Source organism: Pseudophryne corroboree (genome assembly GCF_028390025.1).
Source record: "Pseudophryne corroboree isolate aPseCor3 chromosome 3 unlocalized genomic scaffold, aPseCor3.hap2 SUPER_3_unloc_29, whole genome shotgun sequence".
In the NCBI taxonomy this organism is placed as follows: domain Eukaryota; kingdom Metazoa; phylum Chordata; class Amphibia; order Anura; family Myobatrachidae; genus Pseudophryne; species Pseudophryne corroboree.
The window spans coordinates 92062-112500 of NW_026967518.1; the positions used below are offsets into that span (position 1 = coordinate 92062).

Below are 20439 nucleotides of genomic sequence, written 5' to 3' on the forward strand. Positions count from 1 at the left end.
TGATTTGTGTGCAAAACATTTCCCACACTCAGGACATGGAAATGGCCTCTCACCTGTGTGACTTCGCTGATGTCTAACAAGTTCTGATTTCTGGGCAAAACATTTCCCACACTCAGAGCAAGAAAATGGCTTCTCACCTGTGTGACTTCGCTGATGTCTAACAAGTTCTGATTTCCGGGCAAAACATTTCCCACACTCAGAGCAAGAAAATGGCTTCTCACCTGTGTGACTTCGCTGATGTCTAACAAGTTCTGATTTCCGGGCAAAACATTTCCCACACTCAGAGCAAGAAAATGCCTTCTCACCTGTGTGACTTTTGTTATGACTAACCAGATCTGATTTGTGTGTAAAACATTTCCCACACTCATGACATGGAAATGGCTTCTCAGCTGTGTGACTTTGCTGATGTGCAAAAAGATGTGATTTCTGTGCAAAACATTTTCCAGTCAGAACATGGAAATGGCCTCTCACCTGTGTGAATTCTTTGATGTCTAGCAAGTTGTGATTTCTGTGCAAAATATTTCCCACACTCAGAACATGGAAATGGTGATGTACCTGTGTGACTTCTCTTATGTGCATCAAGAGTTGATTTGTATGTAAAACATTTCCCACACTCAGAACAGGAATATGGTTTCTCACCTGTATGTATTCTCTTATGTATTACAAGAAGTGATTTGTATGTAAAACATTTCCCACACTCAGAACATGGAAATGGAGTCTCACCTGTGTGACTTCGCTGATGTTTAACAAGTTGTGATTTCCGGGTGAAACATTTCCCGCACTCAGAACATGGAAATGGCTTTTCACCAGTGTGATTTCGCTGATGTGTAACAAGATGTGATTTCAGTGTAAAACATTTCCCACACTCAGAACATGGTAATAGGTTCTCACCTGTGTGACGTCTCTGATGTGTAACAAGATGTGATTTCTCTGTAAAACATTTCCCACACTCAGAACATGGAAATGGCTTCTGACCTTTGTGTCTGCACTGATGTGAAACAAGTTGTGATTTGCAGGTAAAACATTTCCCACAGTCAGAACATATCAGTGGCCTCTCACCTGCCTTAGCTGCCTGATGGGTAATAAGCTTTGTGTTCTGTGTAAAACATTTGGCATCTATAGAACAGGGAAACACTGTATCTACTCTCAGAGCTGTAACAGATGCACCAATATCAGAGTGATCAGGAGAACATTTCCCAGGATCAGAGGGATCAGCTGATAGAGCTGGATATATAATTGGGGTAATTGGATTATCTCCTGGAGAATCCTGTCTACTGTCATCTTTTATGTCACAATCCGGGGATAACATTAGATGTCCTTCTGAGATATTCCTGCTTGTGTGTCCATCTGCTGGAAATAAAATACATTATGGGAATGTGACATTTGCTGTAACAATATTAATCTTGTAAACAATAGGAGAAAATTACATTCTGGGACACTTAATAGTAAATGTGTGTATTAAAACACAACATTTAATGAAGGCTTTATAATAATGTCTCCTAACGTTACTCCTGGAAGCATTGGTAAGGTAGCATTCCTTTATGTGTGTGCTCATACGCTGGTAAACCTGTATATGTGTTACTCACCCTTATATAAGGTATATTGCTACAGCAGAGAAGGTGTGGAACAAGGTACTTTACATGCAATACACCATATAATACACTGCAATCATCATCATCATCTGCTAGGTTACAATACACTGTTACACCCCCATAATCAGTGTATTACCTCTATATTCTCAGTAGTAATAAGGATGATGTGTGCACGGTAAGTATGATACAGAGAATTACATATCACAATCTATACAGCTGCCACCATACTTCTGCTTCTCATACGTGTGCTACTGGCAGCAGTGAAGATCTGAGTGAGAGTGCAGGGAAGACAGCAGAGTCTGATGAGAGAGAGATTGGATCTGCCTTTGGAGGGATGTACCACACCTGTCACCCCTGTTATTATATAAAATAATAAATAAGAGGGGCGTGGACTATCCAGACGTGCTTTCTGGAGCTCTCCTCACTAAGTGGTTTCTTATCTACCCTACCTAATAGCTCTCAGCCGCCGCTGGGACCAAGACCCAATCTATCAAGTCCCCCACTCCTCCTGCCCTAAAGCCGCTCACTCGGCTCAGTCTGGGCACCGTTCACTGCTGCAGCCTAGTGACGCAGCTGAAGCCACGGGCTGTATTCTGGGGCTACGTGTGCCCAGTCTTTCCTGCACGCTCCAGAGACCTGACTTGGAGGCGCTTTTGCCTCAGGTGGGAGCACTTGCTCTTCTGCTACTGCTGGGGACAGAACGGGCTGCGCACAGTCACCGGAGCCCGGCAGTGTATTGGAAAGTGAGGTGATGATCAAGCACTCTTGCTCTTTCTCCAAATTCCACTAGCTGATCTGCTAAGATATCCGTGTCGAACCCCCTACCCCGGAGACGTTGGACCTCTGACCCTGCTAGGTATGAAACATAGCTGCTGCTAGGAGAGGGTGGGGCTTGTGGGGCTCACCGGTTCTGTACGAATGTCCACTGGTAGGCCACCATCTTCAATGCCAACGCCCTTAGCACTCTACCTCCGCCCAGAGGGACATCTCCAAGCTCACAAGTGCCGCCCTCATGATGCTTCTGGATGCGTTGAAAGGGATATCCACACCCTTCTCCTGATACACGATCTACAGATCGTCCTTAGACATTCCGCTGAAATCCACCATCTTGTGCTTTCTCCTGCGCTGCAGTTACTCCTCTATTAACTTGGCTTCTCCAATCAGGTGACCGAAAAGCCACCTAGGATTATCCCACCGCTATGCCAGCAATTTCTGTGACCGGATGGTTCTCTATGAAAGCCCTCGCCCTGCCTCGTGTCCCGCCCCAGTCACAGAATGGATGTTTAGGTCACAGGGGATCTGGCCAATTAGGGGATTCCCACTTACTGTCAGTAACCGCCTACTACTGACACCACCCACTGCGCAGTGGGCGGGTACTACACTGTTACCACTAGACTCCTTGTTGCCATGGAGTCTGGAACCATGGTACTGCTCTGTATGCATCGACACGCTATCCACACCTGTGTGGTGTTGACGAATCACTAGTGGCTGGACTAGGACTCTGCACGGTAGCTGGCGGGAGGCGGAGCTTGGAGACGCTGAGTGCACCCTGGACAGCCAGAAAACAGAACTATGTTTGGTATAGCTCTGCAGATCACAAGATGAAGCTGTCGTCTTGAGGCAGATGTTTATTCACCCAGTCTTAAAAAAGACTTCCCTATTGCTAGGGGCAACAATAATACAGCAAGATGTTTACAGCAGAGTGAAAATGGTATAATACCTCTGGATGCTCATAGGCCTGCTCTTTTTATCTTACTCTAATATACATACCACAGGGGGTAAGTCCACCATGCTATTCTCAACCATTGTTTATCCATGTGATGTGCATGCCTTGGCCACATGCACAGCTACCATTGTCCTCTATGGACGGTGGGGAGTAGTCACTCTCCTTTGACCGTCCCATCCTGGAGGGTTAGTATCCGCCCTGGTGACGCTCAGTCTAGGCTGGGGGAAGTTTTCCCATCTAAACTACTTCCAGGAATCTGCCCGGGTACCCAGCTCACCATCTGCAGCCTAAAATTGGGCTCCAGAGATGGGCAGCCTAGAACCCCGGTCAGGGTTTCCTGCCCACCGACGGTGATCCCTATGGAGCTCCAGAAAACCAATCAGCTTGTTTTAAAGCTGAGCTGCTCCTCTTTCTCCCCATGATACTTCCATGTGGGAGGCTAGAGAGGAAGGCATTCCATTTTGGGGGAAAGTACTGGGGGAATCCAACAGCCTACACCAGGCATGTCCAAACTGCTGCCCTCCAGCTGCTGTGAAACTACATATCCCAGCATGCCCTGACACAGTTTTGCTGTCAGAGAATTCTAAAGCTGTGTCAGGGCATGCTGGGATGTGTAGTTTCTCAACAGCTGGAGGGCAGCAGTTTGGACATGCCTGGCCTACACAGTTATGGATTCCCCCCTCCTGGAACACACAACCAAGTGCATTTCACTTTAAATACAACTCAAATACACTATACACATTGTTGCTTAAATATACACTGAGCCTGTGTCCTACACAGGCTCCACATACCCAGGCACTGCAGTGCCTCACCATACTAATATATATATATTATATAAATATATAAATACACAGAAGTATCTTTATCTTGCGCCAACTCAGAAGCGGCACACTGGGAGAGGTCTTTGTTGGAAAACCTCAAACACATGCAGAGAAAACATAAATTCCCAAGTGCGCTAATAGTGAAAATGTAGTTACACAAATCTTCCAGCGGTTAATTCGTCGGAAAATGTAGACTGGAGGATATTTAGATCTGGGGACCTGTAACAGACACCCCTCACCAAAAAGTCACCCAAACAAGAGGCCAACAGGCCAATTAATAAAAAGTTTTTTTTAATAACATATATTTGAACATATGAATTTTGGTACACAATTCAAGATATAAAATTGTATCAATAAAACACAGCCACAACCAACATGTTTTTCAAGGTGCGAGCTCGAAGGGAGTATCTTCACAAACTAGGGTGTGATTTTCTGACTGACAAACCCAACGTGTTTCGTCTGATCGACTTCATCAGGGGTAACACATATAGGGAAAAGGATGAATTTCACTTGATAAATTCTTATGGCAGATCGTAACCTCTAAATAGGGATTAATCAAATTCTCCTTTATTAGAATTTAATGGGTACAGCTCCTATATTCGTGCTTCTAACTGGAGCTTAAGTGGTTATCCTTTATGTATATAAAATCTATAGAATAGTGTTTTTGTAAACACTGCCTTAAAACTAATCAAAATTCCTCCAGGGCCGTCTAAAAAAAATTCTTAATCATAGTCCATTGGGACTGTCAGCAACCATATGTTGGCGTTTTTGCAGACTAAAATGTGGTCTTCTACTCTTATGGTGAAAATTATTTCTGGTTTCAATGTTGACTCACGTTTGGCTGTGTTTCCAAACACAGCCAAACCTTCTCCAGGGATCTATTCCTTGAGACTTATTGAGGAAGTTGCATCTCTTTTACCCTTGTGATTACCAAACCAGCCATATAAGCTTTGAATTTTACGTGAGTCAACATTGAAACCAGAAAACAAAAACACTATTCTATAGATTTTATAGAGCTCGCACCTTGAAAAAGGTGAGGGAGTATCTAGAATCCATCCTACAAACATGTTGGTTGTGGCTGTGTTTTATTGATACAATTTTATATCTTGAATTGTGTACCAAAATTCATATGTTCAAATATATGTTATTAAAAAAAACTTTTTATTAATTGGCCTGTTGGCCTCTTGTTTGGGTGACTTTTTGGTGAGGGGTGTCTGTTACAGGTCCCCAGATCTAAATATCCTCCAGTCTACATTTTCCGACGAATTAACCGCTGGAAGATTTGTGTAACTACATTTTCACTATTAGCGCACTTGGGAATTTATGTTCTCTCTCTCTCTCTATATATATATATATATATATATATATAGCATCACATGTCCATCCCGCAACAAAGTCACTAGTATAGACAGGACCAGCACACTGTAGTCTAGTCAAAATGCAGTATTTACTCCATATGTGTGAATAAAGATACATGGCTCAGCATATACTCATCGTTAGCAAGCACAGGGAAACACAATAGACCTCCCGAACAGCCGTTTTCGGACTTAATCCATCATCAGGGGAACAGTCATCAAAAGTGCCATAGTGCCTTGTGCAAAAAATGCCTGTATAAAGTGCCAAAACCAAGCTCACTTGTGTGCTCTATTTAAGCACACCTACTGGTGCTTACCTGCCGCACCTGTGATCTCCAAACCCCCCCCCCCCCCCGATGATCGTATCCACCACCCTGCCTGTCTGGGTCCCCCGCCGTTGGAACGCAGTGGTGCAATGTGAATTGGTACTATGATGTGGCCACGCCCCTTCTCCACAAAGCGATGCCCCTACATTTTTGATGGGCGCACACTGACTTTGCTTTACAATATGGGAGGGGGAGCACCAATTCACTTTCTGCCAAATTGTCTAGTTCCATCTCTGGTGCAGAGTGTCCGGAATAGCTACACAGCCCAGCAGCACTGTCACCCCCTCCCTCCCCCTTGCAGCACTGTCACCCCCCCTCCCTCCCCCCTCGCAGCACTTTTGTAGTGTCCAAATCAAGGCTGAGTTTTTATATTTAAATCATTAATAAGAACCTTAATTCCGATGGAACCCAGAAAAGCACAGGTAGGACCCCAATTTTGAAAAGTGAGGGGTCCCTGGGACCCACTTTTTTTTGGGATCATCGCGATCACTCCCTGGAGTGCTGAGGTGCCGGGAGCATAGCTCCCAGACCCCAGCGCCCTACGATCCCCCGTGAGTGGCGCACGCTCCTGCAGCTTGGGGCGCTCGTACCGGCTGCCGTGGCTAGCCACCTCTGTAGTGCTCCGCTCACAACGGCACACACAGCGCTGCCGCAGGAGCTGATCTCCTGGCTGCAGTGGTTCCGCTCTTCCCCGGCACACCGGGGGGGGTTCCCTCACTGCCGCGGTAGCCGGAGAGGTCCATACATTTTAAAGATGTCACCTAGCGCCAGTATTCACCACCGTTCAAAAGTTTGGGGTCACCCAGACAATTTCGTGTTTTCCATGAAAACTCAGTTATTTATCAAATGAGTTGCACAATGAACAGAACATATAGTCAGGACATTGCCAGGGCTAGAAATAATGATTTTTATTTGAAATAATAATTTTCTCCTTCAGACTTTGCTTTCGTCAAAGAATGCTCCCTCTGCAGCAATTACAGCATTGCAGACCTTTGGCGTTCTAGCTGTTCATTTGTTGAGGTATCTGAAGAAATTTCACCCCACGCTTCCTGAAGCTCCTCCCACAAGTTGGATTGGCTTGATGGGCACTTCTTGCATATCATACGGTCAAGCTGCTCCCACAACAGCTCAGTGGGGTTGAGATCTGGTGACTGCGCTGGCCACTCCGTTACAGACAGAATACCAGCTGCCGGCTTCTTCCATAAATAGGTCTTGTATAATTTGGAGGTGTGCTTTGGGTCATTGTCCTGTTGTAGGAGGAATTCCCTTTTACCTTTTACAAATCTCCCACTTTACCAGCACCAAAGCAGCTCCAGACCATCACATTACCTCCACCATGCTTGACAGATGACGTCAGGCACTCTTCCAGCATCTTTTCACTTGTTCCGAGTCTCACAAATGTTCTTCTGTGTGATCCAAACACCTCAAACTTCGATTCATCTGTCCATAACACTTTTCTCCAATCATCCTCTGTCCAATGTCTGTGTTATTTGGCCCATATGAATCTTTTCCTTTTATTGGCGTTTTCTTTGCCACTCTGCCTAGAAGGCCAGCATCCCGGAGTCGCCTCTTCACTGTAGACGTTGACACTGGCGTTTTGCGGGTACCATTTAATGAAGCTGCCAGTTGAGGACCTGTGAGGCATCTATTTCTCAAACTAGAGACTCTAATGTACTTGTCTTCTTGCTCAGTTGTGCACCAGGGCCTCCCACTTCTCCTTCTGCTCTGGTTAGAGCCTGTTTGTGCTGTTCTCTGAAGGGGTTATGAACCACAGGTAGTGGTTCATTCCTGTTTTCCGTATTTTATGTTTATAGTTGTCTTGCAGGCCAGGATTTCCCGTTGCTCTGGTTTAAGAAGATTCTTGTTTGCTGCCAGTGGTGAGTCTGTGTAATTGCAGCTCGTTCCCATGTGTTCAGCCTCACCTGTCTGTTGATTGCACCTCTCAGTTGTGCAGCAGGGCAGCTGCACGACATAATTAATTAAGACTCTATGTTATATTTTGGCTCAGTGCAATTCACAGATGCTGGTGATATTTCCAGGGTTCCAGAGTTCTGAGCTAGTCCCTGCCAGTTCCTGAGCTCCTGTCTAGCAGTGTCTGTCTAGCTGCTTCCAGTGTCAGTTCCTGAGTGTCAGTTCCTGTGTCTGATTCCGTGTCCTGCCATGAAGCATTCCTGTCCAGAAGTCCTGTGGCTTTGTCTGTGCCTGGTCGAATATCTGGCTTCTTGTTGTCCACCAGTCTGTCGTTTGGGACTCTGCCTGTTCTCCAGTTCTGAGAGTCTGTGTCGGCTACATTGGGGGTTCCTGTCCGTTTGCCAGTATTTGTAACGGTTCCGTGAGTAGCGGCTTTGCTGCATCCGTCGGCCTAGGCCGCAGTATTCTTTAGTTATATTTAGTTACTGGTGTTTTGCAGAGGGTTCTGCTTATGCTGTCACCGCCGGTATGCAAAAGTATTGTGTCGTCGTGTGGACAACATTTCCTTTGTTGTTCTTTTCCTTTGGCGGCGTGCCGCACATATATTTAGTTTTAGGGTAGTTAGTAGCCCCTAGCTTTCTGTTTTAGTTAGAGGTCCGCTTTTTATTATCCTGTCTCTATTCACGCCTTGTTTCACACCAAGACCTGGGGGCATCGGAGTTGGGCAGACATAATTCGCCCTTCAAATGCGGCTGCCATGGGCCCAAGAACCCATAGTTACTCAGGCGTGAACTGACCACAAGGGTAAAACAACGGAGGTAGGGTGCTAGTGGCTATTTCCACACCACACCTTATTTCAACGTCACGTTCTGGTGCTCAGGACTCACTACGCAACATCTCCCTTGTTCTGAGCACCAGGAACCTAACATTATCACCAGCCATACCACAAAAAAGAAAGAAAAAAAAACTTTTTTTGGCCCAGTCCAGTGTCTAGTCTAGAATCCAGTCTTGTCAAAAATCCAGTCCTGTCTAAAACTCAGTGTGCAGAATCCAGTCCGGTGTTTAGAATCCAGTCCTGTCTAAAACTCTGTGCAGAATCCAGTCCGGTGTTTAGAATCCAGTCCTGTCTAAAACTCAGTGTGCAGAATCCAGTCCGGTGTTTAAAAATCCAGCCCAGTCTTGTCTTGTTTAAAAGTCCAGTCTAATCTTGTCTTACAATCTTGTCTAGTTTGAAATCCTCCTATGCAAGCCCTGCAAGCATCTCTCAGCCCTGAACTCTGCTTTCAGTGCTTTGAACCCTGAGTGGCTGGAAGTTTTGCAGCAATCCTTAAGGCAACTGCAAACCTTCTGACCAAATTTTTGCTTATTTTGCCAGAAGTTGTTGAGAGTTCATCCTATAAAGAGACTCTTGCTCACAGTATGGTGACAAGTGAATCCTCAGGTTTAATTAAAGAGAAAAGGTTTAAAAGTTTTCCACGGCCCAGGCTAGTCTAGAATCCAGCCCTGTCTAAAACTCAGTGTGCAGAATCAAGTCCGCTGTTTAAAAATCCAGTCTTGTCTAGTTTAAAAGTCTAGTCTTGTCGTGTCTAACAACAATCGTGTCTAACAACAATCGTGTCTAACAACAATCGTGTCTAGTCTTGTCTTTTTTGAAATCCTCCTATGCCTACTATGCAAGCATCGCTCTCAGCCCTGAACTCTGCTTTCAGTGCTTTGAAACCTGAGCGGCTGGAAGTTTTGCAGCAATCCTTAAGGCAACTGCAAAACCATCTGACCAAAATTTTGCTTACTTTGCCAGAAGTTGTTGAGAGTTCATCCTATAAAGAGACTCTTGCTCACAGTATGGTGACAAGTGAATCATCAGGTTTAGTTAAAGAGAAAAGGTTTAAAAGTTTTCCGCGGCCCAGGCTCTCAGAATAGGAGCGTCTGCATCGCAGAATCTTAGATTTATGCCTATATTGTGGGGGTTTAGGCCACTATTTGCAGACCTGTGAGTTGAGCAAGCCAAAGTGTGGCGACAAGTCATGCCCTCTGGCCAAGTTGAGTCAGGATACATGACCTACTCCTGTCAACTGTGGCAGAGGTGCTTGTCACACAACCCACACTAAAAAGCTCTCTGTCCTATAATTGGGGTTTTTGGGCTAGGGAGCCCCATTATAGATTCAGGAACCAAAGGAGAATGTTTCTCTCCTCTCTTGATTTTCCTGTGGAAGCAGAGTTGCAAACCCCTGGAGCCGGGCCCGATGCCCAGAGTCCTGGAGCCGTGCCCAATGCCCAGAGTCCTGGAGCCGTGCCCAATGCCCAGAGTCCTGGAGCCGTGCCCAATGCCCAGAGTCCTGGAGCCGTGCCCAATGCCCAGAGTCCTGGAGCCGTGCCCGGTGCCCAGAGTCCTGGAGCCGTGCCCGGTGCCCAGAGTCCTGGAGCCGTGCCCGGTGCCCAGAGTCCTGGAGCCGTGCCCGGTGCCCAGAGTCGTGCCGCCGTGCCCAGAGTCCTGGAGCCGTGGCCGGTGCCCAGAGTCGTGCCCGGTGCCCAGAGTCCGGAGCCGTGCCCAGAGTCCTGGAGCCGTGCCCGGTGCCCAGAGTCCTGGAGCCGTGCCCGGTGCCCAGAGTACCGGGTGCTCTAGGTTATAGAGGGACATCGAATATTATAGCTCAGGTGTCAATACCAGAAGGGGTCTCAGAAGCTGTTACCCCAGGTAAGGACTTGAAAAGAGCAACCCCAGAAAGGGTATCTAAAACCATATAGTTCCAGAAGGGAACTCGAGAAGTAAAACTCCAGAAGGGATCTTTGAAGTAATATCCCCAAGTGGGGTCTCGAGAGACGCAGCCCCTAAGAAGGGTCTAGAGGTCGCTTCCCCAGGAAAGCACTTAAGAGGCATAGCGTTAGTGGAGGTTCTGAAGGTTATAGCTTCAGCAAAAGTCCCGGAAGTCATAGTCCCGAGAGAAGTTTTTACTGGAACCGACGGCCCGGTCCCAGTAAAAGAATCCGAGGTGCTGACAGCAGCGGGGTTCCCGAAGGCCACTGACGCAGCGGGGTTCCCGAAGGCCACTGACGCAGCGGGGTTCCCGAAGGCCACTGCCCCAGCGGGGTTCCCGAAGGCCACTGCCCCAGCGGGGTTCCCGAAGGCCACTGCCCCAGCGGGGTTCCCGAAGGCCACTGCCCCAGCGGGGTTCCCGAAGGCCACTGCCCCGGGTGGGGTTCAGAAAGTCACTGCCCCGGGTGGGGTTCAGAAAGTCACTGCCCCGGGTGGGGTTCAGAAAGTCACTGCCCCGGGTGGGGTTCAGAAAGAGTCTCAGCCCATTGCTTTGACTACAGGATGTGCTTTTCTGTCATCTTCTAAAGTTTCGGTACCTAGGGGAATGCAACCAATCTATGGTCTGCTCTCAGATTCCGAAACTGATAAGGTTTCTTATATGCCGGGGCACTCTGGTAGGAGACGGAAGAAGCATCTGATTGCTCGACCTATATGTTTTGAAGAATGTTATGAGCCAGAGATTTCTTCCTTTCCTGGTGTCGCCAAGCAAGCACAGGGTAAAAAAGAAAAATACATTTCTCTTTCATCCACTAGGGGACACTGGAGTCCTATACAATAGGGGTGTGAAGCTTGCAACCGGAGGTGTGGTACAATCTAAAATTAGCATTGCCTGCACAGCCGGTTCCTCCCCCTTCACATCCCTCCTCCCTCAGTTTAGAAAATTGTGCCGAGGAGGTAACAGGCACTGAAGAGAGCTCCTGCTCCATGAAGTTTTGTTTATATATTTATTTATTTTTAATCCTTTATGACTGGCCCAATCCCTCCTAACTAAAGGGAGGGTGCAGGTCTTAAAAGACAAGATGGTAAATGCCCTATCCCACCTAAATGAAAGGGGGTGCAGGCTTTACCAGAAGTGAAAGCTGCGTCCCCCTAATAAAAAGGAGGACAAGGTTCAGGATTGAGAGACAAGGATTCCTTCTAAAGGGGTCTGCATCTCTCTCAACATACAACTGTGAGTACTGGTTGTTTTATTGCAGGCGCGCCGGACAGCGGTCAGTGTGGGGCGGGATCCCCTGTCAGCAGGTGCCGCTACGGGACCCGGGGAGAGGAGGAGGAGAGCGGTCCCGGTGCATGCCGTCTAAAACATAGTGCTGCGCGGTTGAGATCTTTCAGCCACGTGTGGGGGAGGCCAGCGGTGAGCGCACAGTAGATAGCGCACTTTAAGTCTTCCCTGCCAGCAGAGAAAGACGCCGCTACGGGAGCTGTGAGAGCGGTCCCGGCGCGCGACGGCCAGCGGGAGATTTGTATTACAGCGCTGTGGAGCACTTAACCTCAGCCGCCGGAGGCGGGGAGGAGACGCTACAGTGAGCACGAAGCTGAGGAGAATTCCTCAGCCGCGTGAAGACACGGCCATAGAGTGTAAGCAGGGGGGCTCACCAGTGGAAGATCCCCCTTCTAAATAAAGTGTCCAAAATTTTTAATGGTCGGCCATCTTAAAAATCATGCAAGCATGGAGTGCACCTCCCCCTATTATAGATTAATAGTAACACAGCACACCCTGCTGGTGAAATGTTATATGAGAATCTCCTGAAGAATATAATGGGATTATGAGGTCTTTTCAAAGGAACTCTATTACAAAGAGCCTACAGAAAATACGTAGAAGCAAGTGAAGCCAACTCTAACACCGTAGCTGACGTACAGTTGGGTGTGAGGCGGTTGCAAGTCGGCTGGTGTAAAGACAAAAGAAATTAAATATTTTAATTTATTTTTTATTTATATTTTCTTCTCTACAATATAGAGATATTTCCAGCCAGGCAACTCAATACCTTTTGCTTCCGTCATATATTACAGTCTTTCTCTTCCTAGTTTAAAGGGTGAAAGCGCTGCGACGCGGTCTGGTAAGGGGTTTGGTCAACATGTCTAAAACACCAACCAAGACATCCAAGACCTTTTATGTTTGCATGTAACGGAATGAGCATGCGGATGGCAGCTCCGAGGTGTGCGATTCCTGCTTAGACAAGGACATTCCACCTGAGAGCAGTGCTCCGGCTAGGTCATGGAAAAATAACCTTGCAGATAAAATCTCCAATGAGATGGCGGACTCCCGCACGCAACAATCAAAGGCTGCAGGATTCTCAAAGACGATGGAACACGTTCTCATCAGGTTAACGCCGCCCGCACAAGCCGTAACAAATGTATGCAGGGCAGTTAAAAGGCCTAATCCTCTTGTACCAGAAGCAGAGGAGTAAAGGGTCTTCTCATTGATACAGAGGAGATGAGTTCTTTGAATCTAACCTAGCTGCCGATTTTCCAGAAGAGGACACGGCAATTTCAGGTATTGATTCTTTAAGCGAAGCGGTGAAGGCGATCCTAAACTTTAAGGTAGCAGAAGTAAAAGGAGCCAGAAGAATTCAAATGGTTCGAATCCCACAAACCGCGTTCAGCAGCGTTTCCTATTTTTAAATCCCTCCAATCTCAAATGGAGGAGGCTAAATGGAGACAGCCTGACAAACGTTTTCAATTTTTGAACACAGTGTTTCAAGTACCTTATCCCCCACCTAGTGGTGTAATGGATAAGTGGGAGACTCCACCGGTAGTGGACGTTTCCCTAGGAAGGTTGTCAAAGATGACAATCTTACCGTTACCTAATGTAACGACTTCACGAGGTTGACACAGCTTTAAAGTAAATTTTTGTAGCAGAAACTGAGACCTACTGTCGTCTACGCTTGGGTTACCATGGCCAGGGGCACATGGTCTGGACATATTGTACAGGCTATTGAAGAAAAAAATTGCTTGGCAGAAATTACCCAACTTGCGGAACACATTCAAGAATCCGCTTCATACTTGCGTCAAGCCTCTAAAGATATTCGCAGGCTAGCATCGCGCGTCTCTGCATCAGCCATAATCGGCTAGACGGACGGAGAATGGTGAGAAGACTGACACCAAGAGGGCGGTAGAATCCATCCCCTTTGGGGGTGAGATACTTTTAGGTCCAGAGTTGGACAAGTGGATTTTGCAAGCTACAGCAGGGAAGTCCTCTTTTCTGCCTACTCCTTATACAAGAGCCACTCCACAAGTTAGGAGAGGTTATTCGGGAACAGCGTTTAATTCATTTAGATCGCCGTCCTTGCGAGCCAGAGGAAGAGGCTTCGGTACACAAGTACGTGGGGGCAGAGATAGAGGCCGCTCACAGGCAGCAGCCAAAAAGATAAACCTGCTGAAGAGACGAGACCAGGGCAGGACGGTCTCCCGGCTCACCTGAGATCCCCCTTGATGGTGCACATCTGGACGGTTTCGGAACATCTGGGCCAACACCGCACCAGAATTTTGGATAAATTACCTAATCTCCCAGGGGTACAACCCGTGTTTTCCCACAGAGGCCTCACAGTCAGTTTTTTTTTTTTTTACAAGGATTGCCTCTGTGCCCTCAGTAAGCAAAAGCACGACTGCCTGCATCAAACATTGCTGCGGTCAGAGGTCATTATTCCGTTTCCCGCCTCTGAGAGGTACGGGTCTCTATTCCAATTTTTTGTCATGCCAAAGCCAGATGGGACGGTCATGCCGATACTCTATTTAAAAGTTTTAGACCAGTTTCTAAGGGTCTACAGATTCCAGATAGAACCACTCCAGTCGGTCATTGCAGGCTTAGAACAAGACGAGTTCATGGTATCCATGGACATAAAGGCTGCATATCCCAATCCGGGCCCTTCACCAGGCTTACATAAGGGTCGCACGGGTGACGGATCCCTACCAATTCAGGGCCTTGCCGTTCAGTCTATCATCGGCCCCAAGACTCTGTACGAAGATCATGGCAATCATGGTTTCAGAATCGGGACTATTGAGGGTTACGTTTAGTCCTTATCTAGACGATGTACTAATCAAGGCATCCTCTCGGGAACAGTTGATCAAGGATGTTCAGACATCTCATCAATTTCTCATTCAACATGGATGAATTGTGGATTTCTAGAATTCCTACCTCATGCCAACTCAACGGATTCAATTCCTCGGTCTCATCTTGGACACGGTACAATTAAGCGTATTCCTACCAGAGAATAAGGTCCAGGACCTATAGAGATCAGTGGCTCCGGTACTGAGGTCACAAACGGTTTCTCTACACCTCTGGGTGCAACTTCTCGGGATGATGGTGACGTCTGTCTAAGCTCTCCTGTACGACAGACTTCATTCCCGACCATTACAGATGAACCTCATTGCTCAGGGAGCAGGGTTGCACCGGCTTCCACATCAAAGAATACGACTTCCAAGGCAAGAGATTCGGCATTTGGGATTGGAGGATCCTGACAACAGACGCCAGTCTCAGAGGTTGGGATGCCGTTTTAGAGATTGCTACTGGAGAGCAGACTTACCCGTAAACATTCTCGAACTAAGAGCAGTTTAAAATGCACTTTTCTTAGCCGAAGACCAAGTCATGGGCCAACACATAAGGATGCAGTCGGTCAAGGTCACGACGACGACATGCATAAACCGTCAAGGTGGAACACGGTGCAGGGTGGCGTTAAAAGAAGCCACACAGATATTGTGGACAGAAAAGCGAATCATCCTCCTCTCTGCAGTGTTCATTCAAGGTGTGGAGAACTAGGAAGCAAATTATCTCAATCACCAGGACATGCATGACAGTGGTGCCTACATCCACTGAATTTTATTTTTTATACATGGTGGTGAAGAGATGGGGTCTACCTAAAGTCGACCTAATGGCGTACGACAATACAATCTGCTGCCCAGATATGTGTCCAGGACAAAAGATCCAGCAGCACATGGAGTTGACGCATTCACACTTCCTTGGTGTTACAGGAAGGTTTTACATTTTTCCACTTTTCCAACTCGTACCCAGGTTTTCTGAAGACGTTAAAACGAGAGCGAGTGTGGTCGGTTCTAACCGCACCAGATTGGCCCCGCAGGAGTGGGTACTCAAACCTGCGAGGGTTACTAGCGGAAGATCCTTGACGGATACCTCAGAGAGAGGACCTGCTATCTCAGGGACCGTTCCAACACCCAGACCTGAACAGGTTACGTTTAACGGCATGGCTATTGAAACCATGGACTGGTGTCAAGAATGTGGGTGGAATTCGACGAACTTCCACTTTTCCAGACTTCTACTTTTCCTTTCGGCCGGTCTGGAGGTAGGACTGAGGCTGGGCTATCTGAAGGCTCAAGTTTCGGTTCTCTCCATCCTATTTCAAGAACGGTTAGCATCCTTGCCAGAGGTTCAAACCTTTTTACAGGGTGTTCAGAGGATCCACCCCCCTTTTTCGTCCTCCCACTGCACCTTGGGATGTAAATTTGGTGTTGGATTTTTGTGACCACCAACTTTTGAGCCTATAGGAAGAACGGTCCTGACATATCTACTCTTGGATGTTCGCATTACTGCTTGCCTTAGCTTCGGCCGGGCGGGTTTCTGGGTTGGGAGCCTTATCGTGTAAAGGCCCCTTTTTACATTTTTCATGAGGATAGGGCAGAACTCCGTACAAGAGCAGATTTCCTTCCTCAGGTTGTTTTGGGGTCTCACGTAAAACAGTCACTTGTGGGTCCATCTTTCCAGGATCTCGCAGTTGGGGACGTGTCCTGGGATGTGGCCCGAGCTTTACGGGTAAACGTACAGGTTACGTCGTCTTTCAGATATTCAGGCTGTTTGAATTAAGGATGGGCCAACGAAGGGTTGACCAGCATCTAAATAGTCTTTGTCTAAATAGATTAGACTTGCCATTTCGGCAAGCTTATATTTCCTGTGGGAAACAGGTTCCGGTTCAGATGGGTGCTCATACTACCCGCTCAGTGGGTGCCTCAGGGGCGGCTGCCAGAGGTGTTTACACTACTCAACTTGCAGAGCGGCATTGTGGTCCTCAGCCCACACGTTCGCGAAATTTTGCAAGTTTGATGCCTTTGCGTCCGGAGACTCTACGTTCGGACGTTTGGTTTTGCAGACCACCGACAGCACTCCCTCCCTGGAAGATAACTTTGGGACGTCCCCTATTGTATAGGACTCTAGCGTCCCCTAGTGGATGAAAGAGAAAAGAGGATTTTGGTACTTACCGATAAATCCATTTCTCTGAATCCTCTAGGGGACACTGGACGCCCGCCTCGGTGCTGTCGACCTGCTGTGTTCAAAAGTTCTTGTTAAAACAGTTTGTGCAAACAGCGTTAGTTTTTCTGTCAAATGAGTTATTGGTTGCTGTTTGCTTTGTTGTACGGTTCGGTTCCTCGCTATGGGCTCTAGTATCATGTCCTATTCTCTCGGTCAAATTTTCCAAACTGAGGAAGGAGGGATGTGAAGGGGGAGGAACCGGCTGTGCAGGCAATGCTAATTTTAGATTGTGCCACACCTCCGGTTGCAAGCTTCACACCCCTATTGTATAGGACTCCAGTGTCCCCTAGAGGATTCAGAGAAATGGATTTATCGGTAAGTACCAAAATCCTCTTATTGCCGACTCTTGCCTTGTGGTGTATATAAAAAAAAGAAAGAAAAAAAAACAACATTTTTTCCCTCGTCTTGTGTCCAGTGGCCACCGTCAAGAGGGGGGCACTGTTACAAGCTGTTGCCACAGCTTGGGGTAAATTTACTAAAGTTGGGAGATTTTTAGAACTGGTGATGTTGCCCATGGCAACCAATCAAATTCTATTTACCATTTATCAAGCTGCTTCTAGCAGATAGTAGATATAATCTGATTGGTTGCTATAGGTAACATCACCAGTTGGTAAAATCTCCCACCTTAGTAAATTGACCCCCTTGTTTCTGTTTCTTGTCTTTGTCTGTTTGTTCCAGTGTCAGGTTTATTAATGTATACCTTGTTTTAGAAAGTCTGAATTTTGGGGTCCTTTGGCTCCTCCTCAAAGTGGGGGTAATGTTATGAGCGACAGCTGTGGCTCATTCCTGTTTTGCATTTTGGTTATGTATTTTATGTTATACTTCTGTTTATGTTCCCCGTGGGTGTCATGGGGTGTTCGGAGCTCACCCTTAAGGAGAGGGTACTGTTATGAACCACAGGTAGTGGTTCATTCCTGTTTTCCCTATTTTAGGTTTATAGTTGTCTTGCAGGCCAGGATTTCCCGTTGCTCTGGTTTAAGAAGATTCTTGTTTGCTGCCAGTGGTGAGTCTGTGTAATTGCAGCTTGTTCCCATGTGTTCAGCCTCACCTGTCTGTTGATTGCACCTCTCAGTTGTGCAGCAGGGCAGCTACACGACAATTAATTAACTCTCTGTTATATTCTGGCTCAGTGCAATTCACAGACACTGGTGATATTTCAAGGGTTCCAGAGTTCTTGAGTTCTGAGCTAGTCCCTGCCAGTTCCTGAGCTCCTGTCTAGCAGTGTCAGTCTAGCTGCTTCCAGTGTCAGTTCCTGTGTCTGATTCCGTGTCCTGCCATGAAGCATTCCTGTCCAAAAGTCCTGTGGTTTTGTTTGTGCCTGGTCGAATATCTGGCTTTTTGGTGTCCACCGGTCTGTTTGGGATTCTGCCTGTCCTCCATTTCTGAGAGTCTGTGTCGGCTACATTGGGGGTTCCTGTACGTTTGCCAGTATTTGTAACGGTTCCGTGAGTAGCGGCTTTGCCGCATCCGTTGGCCTAGGCCGCAGTATTCTTTGGTTATAATAAGAATTTACTCACCGGTAATTCTATTTCTCGTAGTCCGTAGTGGATGCTGGGAACTCCGTAAGGACCATGGGGAATAGCGGCTCCGCAGGAGACTGGGCACAAAAGTAAAGCTTTAGGACTAGCTGGTGTGCACTGGCTCCTCCCCCTATGACCCTCCTCCAAGCCTCAGTTAGGATACTGTGCCCGGACGAGCGTACACAATAAGGAAGGATTCATGAATCCTGGGTAAGACTCAAACCAGCCACACCGTACAACTTGTGATCTGAACCCAGTTAACAGTATGATAACAGAGGAGCCTCTTGAAGGATGGCTCACTACAACAATAACCCGATTTAGTTAACAATAACTATGTACAAGTATTGCAGACAATCCGCACTTGGGATGGGTGCCCAGCATCCACTACGGACTATGAGAAATAGAATTACCGGTGAGTAAATTCTTATTTTCTCTGACGTCCTAGTGGATGCTGGGAACTCCGTAAGGACCATGGGGATTATACCAAAGCTCCCAAACGGGCGGGAGAGTGCGGATGACTCTGCAGCACCGAATGAGAGAACTCCAGGTCCTCCTCAGCCAGGGTAACAGATTTGTAGAATTTAGCAAACGTGTTTGCCCCTGACCAAGTAGCTGCTCGGCAAAGTTGTAAAGCCGAGACCCCTCGGGCAGCCGCCCAAGATGAGCCCACCTTCCTTGTGGAGTGGGCATTTACAGATTTTGCCTGTGGCAGGCCTGCCACAGAATGTGCAAGCCGAATTGTACTACAAATCCAACGAGCAATAGTCTGCTTAGAAGCAGTAGCACCCAGCTTGTTGGGTGCATACAGGATAAACAGCGAGTCAGATTTTCTGACTCCAATCGTCCTGGAAACATATTTTCAGGGCCCTGACTACGTCCAGCAACTTGGAGTCCTCCAAGTCCCTAGTAGCCGCAGGTACCACAATAGGCTGGTTCAGGTGAAACGCTGAAACCACCTTAGGGAGAAATTGAGGACGAGTCCTCAATTCCGCCCTATCCGTATGAAATATCAGGTAAGGGCTTTTATAAGACAAAGCCGCCAATTCTGATACGCGCCTGGCTGAAGCCAGGGCCAACAGCATTACCACTTTCCATGTGAGATATTTTAAGTCCACAGTGGTAAGCGGTTCAAACCAATGTGATTTTAGGAATCTCAAAACCACATTGGAGATCCCAGGGTGCCACTGGAGGCACAAAAGGAGGCTGTATATGCAGTACCCCCTTGACAAACGTCTGAACTTCAGGAACTGAAGCCAGTTCTTTCTGGAAGAAAATCGACAAGGCCGAATTTTGAACCTTAATGGACCCTAATTTTAGGCCCATGGACAGTCCTGTTTGCAGGAAATGCAGGAAACGACCTAGTTGAAATTCCTCTGTAGGGGCCTTCCTGGCCTTGCACCACGCAACATATTTCCGCCAAATACGGTGATAATGATGTGCGGTTACATCCTTCCTGGCTTTGATCAGGGTAGGGATGACTTCATCCGGAATGCCTTTTTCCTTCAGGATCCGGCGTTCAACCGCCATGCCGTCAAACGCAGCCGCGGTAAGTCTTGGAACAGACAGCGTCCTTGCTGGAGCAGGTCCCTTCTTAGAGGTAGAGGCCACGGGTCCTCCGTGAGCATCTCTTGAAGTTCCGGGTACCAAGTTCTTCTTGGCCAATCCGGAGCCACGAGTATAGTCTTTACTCCTCTCCGTCTTATAACTCTCAGTACCTTGGAAATGAGAGGCAGAGGAGGGAACACATACACTGACTGGTACACCCACGGTGTTACCAGAGCGTCCACCGCTATTGCTTGAGGGTCCCTTGACCTGGCGCAATACCTTTCTAGTTTTTTGTTGAGGCGGGACGCCATCATGTCCACCTTTGGTTTTTCCCAACGGTTTACAATCATGTGGAAGACTTCTGGATGAAGTCCCCACTCTCCCGGGTGGAGATCGTGTCTGCTGAGAAAGTCTGCTTCCCAGTTGTCCACTCCCGGAATGAACACCGCTGACAGTGCTATCACATGATTTTCCGCCCAGCGAAGAATCTTTGCAGCTTCTGCCATTGCCCTCCTGTTTCTTGTGCCGCCCTGTCTGTTTACGTGGGCGACTGCCGTGATGTTGTCCGA

The 20439-nt window shown here is 47.5% G+C and overlaps 1 protein-coding gene across 2 annotated transcripts in view; it reads right to left on the reverse strand.

The window, feature by feature from the left end:
- Nucleotides 1–286: 286 nt before the first annotated feature.
- LOC134983911 (oocyte zinc finger protein XlCOF8.4-like) overlaps nucleotides 287–20439 on the reverse strand; it is a 46215-nt gene continuing 26062 nt past the window's right edge. The window contains exon 6 of one of the 2 annotated variants that reach the window (XM_063949523.1): nucleotides 287–1347. In XM_063949523.1, the coding sequence (XP_063805593.1) occupies nucleotides 386–1347 (962 nt within the window). In that variant the 3' untranslated portion in view covers nucleotides 287–385. Of the gene's footprint in view, nucleotides 1351–20439 lie in introns of both variants that reach the window. The other variant, XM_063949522.1, reaches the window with a different exon arrangement.